The sequence below is a fragment of the Mustela lutreola genome, chromosome 15, assembly GCF_030435805.1.
Source record: "Mustela lutreola isolate mMusLut2 chromosome 15, mMusLut2.pri, whole genome shotgun sequence".
Taxonomy (NCBI): domain Eukaryota; kingdom Metazoa; phylum Chordata; class Mammalia; order Carnivora; family Mustelidae; genus Mustela; species Mustela lutreola.
In genome coordinates this window covers 39,507,269-39,518,149 of record NC_081304.1, presented here as the reverse complement: position 1 = coordinate 39,518,149, position 10,881 = coordinate 39,507,269, and the positions used below count along the sequence as shown (strand labels likewise).

The window sequence follows — 10,881 nt, the reverse complement described above, 5'->3', positions numbered from 1 at the left end:
ACTAGCCTGTGGACTCTAGCTGGACGGAACCCGGAGCTGGGGGTGGGGTGGGAAGCACAGTGGAGGGAGGGATCTGTCCTTCCCCAGACCTTCCAAGTTTGCCACCACCTCCAAGCCTCAGCTCAGGTATTTGCTGCCAGGCAATTCCCACCCATGTCTCTAGGCTTTGGCCAACACCTGCCCGGCCTCAGCCTGGCCGACAGACCCAGCGTCCTGTGCCTTGTGCACCTTCACTGTAGCTCTCTTGCCCTTCAGGTTCTCACATGTACATCTGTTGCCTACCTCTGCCCACCCAGGCTCTGAGCACCCCTCGGGATTGTGCCTTCCTCAATGCCTGGCACGCGATGGGCATGCAGAAAATGCCTACGGAGTGAGGAATTCTGGGCAGAGACCCTTCCTGGCGCTGGGATATCTCCTTCCAGTTCTTCCTTGACCTCCTCCCTCTAAGGCTGGTTCAGTTGGGTATGCTTTGGTGCCCACCACTCACTTTGTCTTGGGCCTCTCTTTTAATTCCTTTGGAAAGGAAACCACGAAGTCCGAACGCCACGAAAGACAAATGACCTGTGACGGTGAGAAGTGGGCCACGAGAACCACTTCCTTCAGAGGCATGGCGTGGAGAGCAGATTCAAGGACACAAGGCAGCCAAATACCCCATCCCAAAGCCTCACTCACATCCATTTTCAAGAGCTCTTTTGGTGGTGGTGGTGGTGGTGGTGGCGGTGTTCTGTGTTTTAAAGAAGCACCATTACCTTCCTGCTCAGAAATGAATGAGGTATCCACAGTGGTGTGTGTGTGTGTGTGTGTGTGTGTGTGTGTGTCTGGGCTCAACAGCAGCCAGGGACCACAAGGCATGCATTTCCTACACATACACCATCAGGCCGGCGGCCACGTTTCAAGAACCAGGCCACAGGGAGGTTTGCCAAGCAATGCCGCCGTGGCTTTCTATGTATACAGGTCTCCTCGGCCCTCGAAATCATCGCATGCATAAAATGGTTTTTATGAAATCACATCTCAAGGTTTTCTGTTCACATTCATTTTCTGCTCGCTCATTCATTTTGCCATCTGTGGGAGCTCATTAGCACACAAGCTGCGGCAGGTGCCGAAGGTTTAAAAAAAAATTATGGGAGGAAAAACTTGAAATTGATCAAATCCTATCTAGCTTTCTTTTTTCCCCTCCTGTAAATTGAAAAATGACAGCCATTATGTCATTTTAGGAGAAGAAATGTTGGTTGCTCTTTGTGGCGTGGTGGCCCTTTTATGGAGGAGAAAGGCACTTTCTGGACCAGGGAGCCTTTGCCTCGCCTCAGGGCACCCCTGGAGGATCACAGAGGAGCTCCGGGGGGTCCGCAACCCTCCTGAAATAAAAAACAAAATTGCACGTATATCTCTGTGACCATGTGCACTTTTTTAAAATCCCCCCCGGGGAGAGAGCTCATAGCTTTCACCTTATTTTGAATCCAAGCAAGATGAAGAATTAGTGTTTTATGGGAAAAAAAAAGAAGAAAAAAAAAAGAAGAAAAGGGAGAAGGTATTTACCCTAGCTCATTTAATCCTCATAATTACCCCCCCCCCAACCCAGCATCATTAAATACTTGCTGGGGTGCCTGATCCCCATTCTTGTCTTACACTCATAGACTGTTAGAGCTGGGGCACACCAAAGGCTTATCTGTTTGTTTTCCACCCCCTCTTCTTCTAAAGAGGGGGAAACCGAGGCCCAGAGAAGTGAAGTACATTGCCCAATGTTATATGGTCCGTTTATGGCAGAAATGGATTGAAAAGCCAATCCTTTGACTCTCTGTTGAAAGCCTTTTTCACTGTTGCTTCCCTCTTGCAAAGTCGGGGAGCACAGATTTCCACAAATGTTAAATTGCATTAGTAAGAGTCTCTCTTCCTGCCATCTGTCCTCAGGCTGGGTTGGTTCCCACTGACCTGTTTTCTTGGTCCCCAGGGACTTTCTGGCCCCACAGGTGCCCAACCTATCAGCCCTCGGAATATTCATATGCGTGCACAAAATGATTCCATGTGCCAGGAGTCTCAGATGAATGGGGAGAGAATCATTTGCTAAATCAATCAACCCTCGGCTGGGACGTATCTTCACAGACACTTGGAGAGCCGGGGAAGGAGCTGAGGGCTTCCACCTTGGCCCGCCCCTCATCCTTTGCATCTGTCTGTGCCCAAGTGGTCATTTTGGATGTTTTCTCCTTTCCCTTCTTTACTCGGGTTCCCTGGACCTACATGGTGGTGTCCCTTCTCTAGCACTCCCCACCTCACAAGCCTGGCCTCTGCTGCGCTCATTCCCTGAACTTGGGTTCATCTTTATAGTCACCTGTTTACTTGTCAGCATCCTTGCTCAGATAGTAAATTCCTTGGGGGCAAGTGCCCGGCGCATAATGGACAGCCAATCAATGGGAGTTGAAATAAATAGTGATGCTGTGTTCTTCCTGTGTCTCCCCTTCCCCGCTAGGCCGGGAAGCTTGTTAGACTGTGCTGGGTTGCCCTGGCTGTGAGTGGATCAGGGCTGGTAGCTTCCGTGGCCTCCAGGAGCCGCTGCCTCTATTCTATAACGGGCAGCTCCTTCACTGGTGTTTTCTGGGGGGTCCTCACCTCTGCTCCGAGGTTAAATTACAGAATCAAATTAAAATCTCTGAGTTTGTGGAGGAAGAGGTCTCAGGTTTCTCCTTGGGCCTCTACACAGTAGCCGCCCAGATCACTCCCCTGGACGGTGTCGGCCCCTGAACTTCCTCCTTCCCACCTCTCCGGAGCCCCTCTGTGAACCTTTCTGGCTAGGCGTGTTTGTGATAAAGACTCTTACAAAAATAGCTTCTAGCTGGAAAGAGGAAAAGAAAATCACTCCGGTTTCTCTCCGCCAAAAACAACAAAGCAACAGCGTACAAAGAGCCAGCCCCGTCCTTGGCGTGGCTGCTCAAGGAAATGTTTCTTCCTCTGGCTGCCCCTCACTGCGGCAAGCCCCGCGGATTCTCTTTCTGAGGTTATGTGCCATTATTTGATTGATCGATTGATGTGGTTCTTTGAGATGACTGATAATTTGACCTGCGGTTTGAGTCTGTGACTGCTCCACATTCCTGGTCTTCCTGACATCTTTGGTTGGGGGGGGGGGGTCCCTCTAGAAAACATGACACGTCGCCAAGTCTCCTCTGTCTACCAAACGTCTCCACGTCTTCACTAAGGAAATGATTACACCCATGGCTACTTGTTTGAAATGAGAAGACAAAACACCGCAACACTCCCAAGCATTCAGGCATACACCTCTGTCTTTGGCTAACGACTGGTTAGTAGCGATCTGTTAGTAGGCTCTAACAATTGGTTGGTAGGCTATTGCTAACGACTTGTTAGTAGGCTATTCCTAACAACTGGTTAGTAGGCTATTTCTAGTGACTGGTTAGTAGGCTATTACTAACGACTTGTTAGTAGGCTATTACTAGTGACTGGTTAGTAGGCTATTCCTAACAACTGGTTAGTAGGCTATTTCTAGTGACTGGTTAGTAGGCTATTCCTAACAACTGGTTAGTAGGCTATTACTAGTGACTGGTTAGTAGGCTATTCCTAACAACTGGTTAGTAGGCTATTAATTGGCTCTCTTGAATCTCCTATCTTTTCCCTTTTGAACAGGTTAACTCTGTAGATCTGCTCCAAGATGAATAAAACCAGAATCTCCAGATCAGAAGGAACATGTACGTATGTGAGGCCCGAAGCAATCCCAGCCTTCTAGAATATTCTGTGCTCCATCACAAATTGATCTGAAGTCAGTCTTTCTTTCTTTCTTTCTTTTTTTTTTTTTTTTTTGGAAAAGGAAGCCCAAAATCCAATGAAGCAGTTCACATTGTATCTTAAGACATAAATTTTCAAAACATTTATAAAACTGTTAAACTGGAACAAGACAGAAGCCTCCCGTAGATTCCCAACTCACTGAATAGACATTTCATTTGTTCTTGTCCCCGTTGGGAGCGGTCTTAGGACACTCACTGTTCCTCTGCATCTGACAGTCTGGGCACTGGAAAGACATTTTCCGGCCTGATGCAGTGATGCATGTGTTTGTTTAAGGAGAGGGATTTCCGCGCCCTAGGAAAGTCTGGAAAAAATGATCACTTTCAGTTCATCTTGCTTTGTGCTTTTTGGTGGGTCTAGAGATGGAATTATGAGCCTGGGAGCTTGGGTGTGTAGCTTTGGCAAGGCCATTAACCGACTATGTGATGCTAGGCAAGTCCCTCCCCTCCTCTGCTGGGTCTGTTCATTTGGAAAAAGAGGGCAGTAGGCTACATGGTCCAAAAGGGCTTTGGTAGGTAGACTAATGCCTCCCAAAGATGGCCACATCCTAATCCCTGGAGCCTGTGAACACATTACCCTATGAGACTTTGACATTTGTGATTAAGTTGGTGACCTCGAGATGGGGACATTATCATGGGTTATCAGGAGGGCCTGGTATAATCATAGGAGTCCCTCAAAAGTGGAGGAGGGAGGCAGGAGAGGGTCTGGGATAAAGGGAGAGGTGACCCAGGAAGTCACGGCTGTGTGACGTAAGGACTCCACCCACCATTGCTGGGTTGGCCGACGGAAGAAGAGGCCAACAGCCACAGAACGTAGGTGTGGAAAAGGAGCTGGAAAAGGTGAGGAAATGGTTTCTCTTCTAGAGCCTCCAGAAGGAGCATAGCCCCGCTGACACAAATTGTAGCCCGGTGACATCCGTGCTAGCCTTGTGACCTCCAGAACTCGAAGGCAACACAGTTGCATTGTAAACCACTACATCTGTTACAGCCACAGTAAAAGGACAAAAACAGGGTGCCTTCCAGCAGCCTTGCACTTGGCTCCTAAGGATTAAAGCCCAGCTTTGCTGACAGCCTCAGGCAAGCCCAGCTGAGAGGGAGCTTGGGAGGAGGGATCTCAGGGATGCTGTGTCCCAGCCGCCCCCTGGCCACCGCCTCCGCCTGGGTGTGGCTGCTTTGACGTGTCCCCCTGAGCAGGGACAGCAGTTCTATCGTGAGCCTTGAGTATGAAGGTGCCTCTTGAGATCATGCATGAAGACACAGGTACGCGATTAATTTCATCTTCAAATTGAGGGCGCTGAGTCCAGAGAGGAGCACGTGGCCATCGTCACACAGCTACTGCAGGAAGGCCCTGGGGACAGCATTCCTAACTCCTGGTGCCAGGCTCTTTTCAGCTGGCGGCTGGGGAAATACCAGTCTTCTTGCGTGAGCAGATGGGGAGGTGAGAGGGGTCAGAGGACCGAGGGGGTTTGAGATCAGCAGAGAGATCAGGAGGCAGAGCCGGGGCCAGAGCCCCGAACTCCTGGTCCAGCCAGTGTTTTCTGTGCACCTGTGCGTGAAAAAGGCAGCACATGCCACACAAAGCCTTTCTGCGGGGCTTTGGGGGCAGGCCCTGAATGGGGGAAGTGGGGAATCAGCGTGATGCCATGAGGGCAAGGATTCTGCCCAGACAGGAAGCCCCTTTTGGTGGGAGGGGCTGGAAAAGGCCTCCCCTCTCCCCATGAGGCACCTACTCCCAACATTCCCCCTTGACCATCCCCTCAGCCATTGTGCGGAGCCAAGCAGAAAGCCAGAGTGACCTCTGAAGGGGGGGTGAGGAGGTGGGGTGCAGAGAGATGGTCTGGAAAGGCTGCCTCGTGGGACAGCTCGGATTTCACTGACAGGATCAGAGGCCTTGGGACAGAGGAAGGAGGGGCAGAGGGGTGGGAAGTCTTCCCTCATGGTTTTTAGGTTTAGGCATCGTTCTCTGCCTCCCTCTCTTCAAGCCACATGTCTGTGGTCGCCAACAGTGCCGTTCAGACCACAAGCTGTGATGTGTTGATAGTCATTTACAAGGCTGCAGTCAATAGTTTTTAAAGATTTAGAACAGACTAGAAGTGCATTTCCTCTAGACACTTTCTAACAGTAGGCGCTGGTCCAGGAAACCTGACATCTATGTAATCTGTGGGCTCTGACCCGGCGGGCCTGGCCCTTTCGAAAGGCTTTGAGGGGGGAGGGAGACCTGAGTATGGGGGACAAGGCAGCACCAACTCAGCTGTTTCCACAAGACCAGCTTTTAATATGACCGTGACTGGAAGCACGAATAAATAAATGCCAGAGAAAATGGAAAAACTAAATCAAACCAAACCTCAGAACATCAAAACCCAAATTCGGAAAGTAAAAACCAAACCAAACAGAACAGATCTCCGACAGACAGACAAAACAAGCCCCCCGAAGAAGAAACAGAATCGGACTGTACAAGCTAGGTCACGGGGACAGCAGAATGACGTGGGTCCCATGGATGAGTGCTGGAGTCGCCCAGGCCACCCTGCCTCCACCAGGCGCTGGGACGGGGGTAGGGGGTGGGGGGCCCTGGTCAGCCCAGGGGCCAGCTCGGAGGAGGGCAGGGGTTTGAGGGCAGGTTCAGAACCTTCACAAAGTACACAAGGACCGGACGTGGTTGAGAGTTCTGCGCTTTCCCTCTCGACTGTGCAGCTGCGACCCCAGCATGGCCACGCGGTGGCGACTTCGGGGCTAGAACCTGGTCCCGCTGGGTGGCCGCAGAGTGGCTGCCGGGGAGCACGCGGAGGAGAGTCAGGTAGAGAGACAGACGTGGAGGTGGCGCCGTGAGCGGTCTCAGCATGCAGGTGCTTTTTACATCTGGCAGTGAGATGTGATGGCAGGTGGGTTCTCGGACAGTTCCGGAGCGTGACTCATTTCTCCTAAGAGGGACGCACGGTGGGGCCCGAGGACACGTCGCATCAGACGTGGCCGCAGCGAGGTTTTGGCAGAGAGTTTGCTATGTGTGCATAGGGGGCTCTTCTTTCTGTCACCAGGGGCCATCGCACCTGTGCCTGCTGTCCCCTGTCCTGGGTCTTGGGCCTCCAGGTCTGTTTGGGGGTTGCCGGGCGGTCCGAGGGCTGTCAGCAGGCAATCTCCTCCAGAGTCCCCAGGGCCGTCTGCAGGGGCACATTCACAGTGTGGCTGATGGTTTCAGAGTGGTTTGGCATCGTGTCGCAAGTGCTCTGGAGGGAAGGGGACAGCGGAGGTTGATACTCATTCTGCAAAATGGTGTCACGATGCCACTGGCAGCCACTGCTGGTGCGCTCTATTGGGGCTCGCCCTGCTGCTCCTGCCCCAGGCATCCCCTGTTGTGGGGCACGAGACCGGCCGGGCGGGGGTCTTCAGAGTCCTAAGCATTGCCCACCTAAGTGCCCCCAGGGTGGGGAGAGGGCTCCCTGGTGATGGAGCTCAGCGGCTGGTTTGAATTTCTCTTCTAGACGTACCCCTAAGGTATGGCCCAAAGCTACCTCTGAGTGCTCTCTAGCTCTGAGGCAGGAGGGCGGGGGTCCCCCTTGAGGCCTTCCTGGGGTGGGGGAGATAGAGCCTCTGGGGTTCTAGGCTTGGGGCAGGGGGTTCCACTGGCTGAGGCCAAGTAGGAAGTGGGGAGACCCCCAAAAGTCAGAACCGGAGTAGTCACGGCTCCCCAGTGGTCCTTTAGGGTTCAGCTGGCCCCAAGAAGAAAGCAGTCTCAGCAGGGCGGGGCTGGGAGGGCCTGGAGTCTTCCCAGTGACTCCCCGGCTGCAGAGGGCTAGAGGCTGGGAGGAATGGGAGCAGACACTGCCTAGGAGGCTGTGCCAAGAATGTGGGGGAGACTTGGTGAGGATGGGGCTGGGGGAGGGGGAGGCGGCAGAGGGAGGCTGTGACTCTGTGACATTCTGAGGGCAGAGGGGGGATGGGAAGATGGAGGGAGCCTCCACTGGCCAAGCACTTCCTACAAAGGAGGCACTGCTGCCCGCTTTAGAGGCAGGGGCTGCTCAATCCCAATGACCCCCTGAGGTTCCTGTGGGTCTGCAGATGCTCAGGCCGGCAGCTGGGACACAGGGACCAGAGCCCAGAGCCCGGGCCCCTTTCACCTGCCCTCCCCTCCACAGACGCCATATTCGGGTCACCAGAGCTGCAGGGGCCCGAGGGAACCAAGGCAGAGATTTTCAGCCTGGGAGGTGGCTGGAGAACTAGAGTCTGGAACAGAAATGAGGGTCTGTCTCGGAGGAGGGGCTGGCCTCAGTTGGGATTTGCTGACTTTGGGCTAGAGGGGAGGGCCGGGAGGGCGGCCACCTAGTGGGTGTCCAGGGACAAGCTGGGAGCAGGCCGAGTTTGGGAAGGAGAGCGGACAGCCCTGAGAGGTGCTGCCTCTGTGGCTGCTCCAGGGAAGGCAGGCAGAGTGGGCTGTGGTCAGGGGGCTCTGCGCCCAGCTCTGCCACTCACCAGCCGGGGGACCTGGGGCTTCTGGACCTCAAGGGCATCAAATACACAGCCCTGGCACCGAGTAGTTGGCAGTTTCGATGGGAATCACGGCTGCTCCCCACCTCACGGGGGCCCAACCTCCCTGTCCCCTTCAAAGGGAGTCGAGTATCAGTGACATCCTTACTTGTGTTTTGCTACCCCGAGGAATAAGGGTGCAGAACTTCCCTGCGTCTCCCAAGGCGTAAGATGAGAGCAGTAGCCCTCTGGGTCCGGGACAAGCCCCACTGGGCCAGACAGGACCTCCCCTTGCAAGCATCTCTGGGATCGCTGCATCCAGTGCTCGCCACCAAGCCCGGGGGCTCAGTGGGGGTGTCCTCCGGTGAGCCAAGTTAAAGTGTGCAATGAGGTGTGTCCCTCCTGCCGTCCTGGCCCTGACCTCTGGTCTCATAAGGCCGGCAGAGGCTGGGGGACCGAGCAACCAACGGCATGGGCGCTGCCCTTACCACGTTCTCATCGTGGCTCCCTTCGTCCTCTTCTTTGCCAAGCAAGTCTAAGAGCTTCTCTTTGATCAGCTGCAAGAGAATCGCAACGGGGTTGGTCAGGCTGGGGGATGGGGGAGAGAAGGCAGAGGGACCTCCCTGGGCTGGGTGAGGTGTTGGTGCAGGAGCCAGAGACTGCAAGTGGTCACAGGAGGGCCCCATCTGGCATCTTGACTGTCATTTCTTGGGGACCAGGTGGGGGTGTGCATGAGCAGCCCGGGAGCCTGTTTCTGAGGCTGGGCCTTGGGGATGAGGCCTGACAGCCATACTCGTTTATAAGGTCAGGGCACCCGTGAGTCCGTAACATTTGATTCTTAGTGATAAAGGGTAGGCATTCCACGTGTTCCCTGGTATGTAATCTCCATCACTTTATACAGCAGAAGCTTTTATTTCACAAAAATTAATAAACAAAGCAGAGTAAGATCTGGCCTTGGGGCCTGATTTGGGTTTGGGGAACAAGGTCACCATGCTGGGAGGTGGAGTGTGGCACTCCCGAGGACCCTGGTCTCAGAGGTCCTCCACTTCCCCACAGGGGTTCCCATTTGGCTTTGGCCAAGGACAGCCCTCTGCAGGCTCCTTTGCCGCACAAAACTCAGGTGGTCTGGGGGACGCTGAGGGATCGTACCCTTACTCTTCTTGTTCGCTCAGGATTCTGCCAGGAAATGGCCCTTCTCTAAACCTGCCTGCACCCAGACACGCACTACTCAGGTGACGGGCCAGCCGGAGGGCAGGTGTGTGTGTGTGTGTGTTGTGTGGCCGTAGCGTGTATGTGTGAGTGGTATGTGTACAGTGTGCATGTGTGTTTGTGGGTGATGTATGTAAGCGTGGCAGAAGTGTGTGTGCATGGAGGGCATGTGTGTGCGTGTGCTGTGAGTGTGTGGGCACAGACACACATATGTATGAAGCCATAACAGCTGGCCTTGTGTGGGAGGGTCTCAGAGCTGGCCTGAGGTTTGGCTCTTCTCCTTCTCAACCCTTCCTCTCCCTCCCTTTGAGTGCGGACAGCCCATAGTTCTTCCAGCAACCTGAGGATAGGAGTCGGCTTCTGTCTCTCTTGGGTCCACCCCTCCTCCCTGCCTAGGACTTGGTGATAGACAATGTCCATGGACAGGGAGAAGAAAGCAGGCTCTGGGTGGAGAGAGGTCACCCTCTCCCCTGCGCTTTGGTTCTGAACATCCAGGCAGGACAAGGGTCCCAGCATAGGGTCACTTCCCCACGAGCAACCCCAATCTTACCTCATAAATATAATCAAAGAGCTCTAGTATTGTAAGGATACTAGCACCAATAAACAATCCCATCTGACCACCAATATCACCTGGAGAGACAGAAAAGATCAAAGATTTTGGCTTTAGTCACAGCGTTTCTAGGAAGGGGTGAGACGAACTCAGAAACCAGACCTTTGCAAAGGTTCCCCTTCTATGGTAAGCCTGGCCCGGGGACAGATCAGGCCTTGGACAATTCCCTCTCTCACTGCACAGCACCCAGTGGTGATGGGAATGAACTTGAGGGCTTACTGGAGGGCCTGGAGTAGACCTCACAGGCTAACCGCTTATTCTCTTACCTTCAGAATCACCTGGAGAGGGCCCTTTGGCTCTGGGCTGGGAATAGAGACAAGAAGTGTATGGTCCTTGCCTGGGGCAAGAGTAGTCTAGCCCAAGGCTCATGGGTTGGATGCCATGGTTGGGGGTTTTGGAAGCAATGACCCAAGAGACCCATTTCCCTCACCCATCATGACAAGGCCTCCAGGACCAACTCAGGACACCTCTCACCCTTGGGATAAGGTCATAGGAAGCATCCCCTCACTTTCCCACCTGAGGGTAAATGTTCAATCTGGTCTTTCTCTAGAGTAGGAGTTCTTGCTGTGGGGTACACAGTCTCTCTTGACTGACCAAAGTCTTTCTTGACTGGTCTCCGGGTCTTCTCCCTCCTGAGACACCTGTACTCAGTGTAGATGTCTGGACCTACCCCGGGTCTATAAAATCAGACTCTTGGGGCTGGGGTCTGAAAGTCAGGAGTTTTTAAGTTCCCAGGGCTCTCTCGCCCACCAGAGCTTGAGAACAACTCCCCATGTGGGGGCTGTGGATGGTCGGAGACCCTTTAAAACGGAATATGAG

General features: G+C 53.6%; 1 protein-coding gene and 1 long non-coding RNA gene across 2 annotated transcripts in view; one reads left to right on the top strand and one right to left on the bottom strand.

Moving 5' to 3' along the window:
• Positions 1–4,863: 4,863 nt before the first annotated feature.
• Positions 4,864–10,881, top strand: part of LOC131816369 (uncharacterized) — a 65,615-nt gene continuing 59,597 nt past the window's right edge. The window contains exon 1 of the long non-coding RNA XR_009348024.1: positions 4,864–5,045. This is a non-coding gene — a long non-coding RNA (uncharacterized LOC131816369). The remainder of the gene's footprint in view (positions 5,046–10,881) is intronic.
• Positions 6,038–10,881, bottom strand: part of LOC131816366 (acid-sensing ion channel 2-like) — a 252,203-nt gene continuing 247,359 nt past the window's right edge. Inside the window, exons 8-10 of the mRNA XM_059149050.1 lie at positions 10,003–10,082; positions 8,732–8,800; positions 6,038–7,006 (exon numbers count right to left, since the gene is read on the bottom strand). Of these exons, the coding sequence (XP_059005033.1) occupies positions 6,905–7,006; positions 8,732–8,800; positions 10,003–10,082 (251 nt within the window). The 3' untranslated portion in view covers positions 6,038–6,904. The remainder of the gene's footprint in view (positions 7,007–8,731; positions 8,801–10,002; positions 10,083–10,881) is intronic.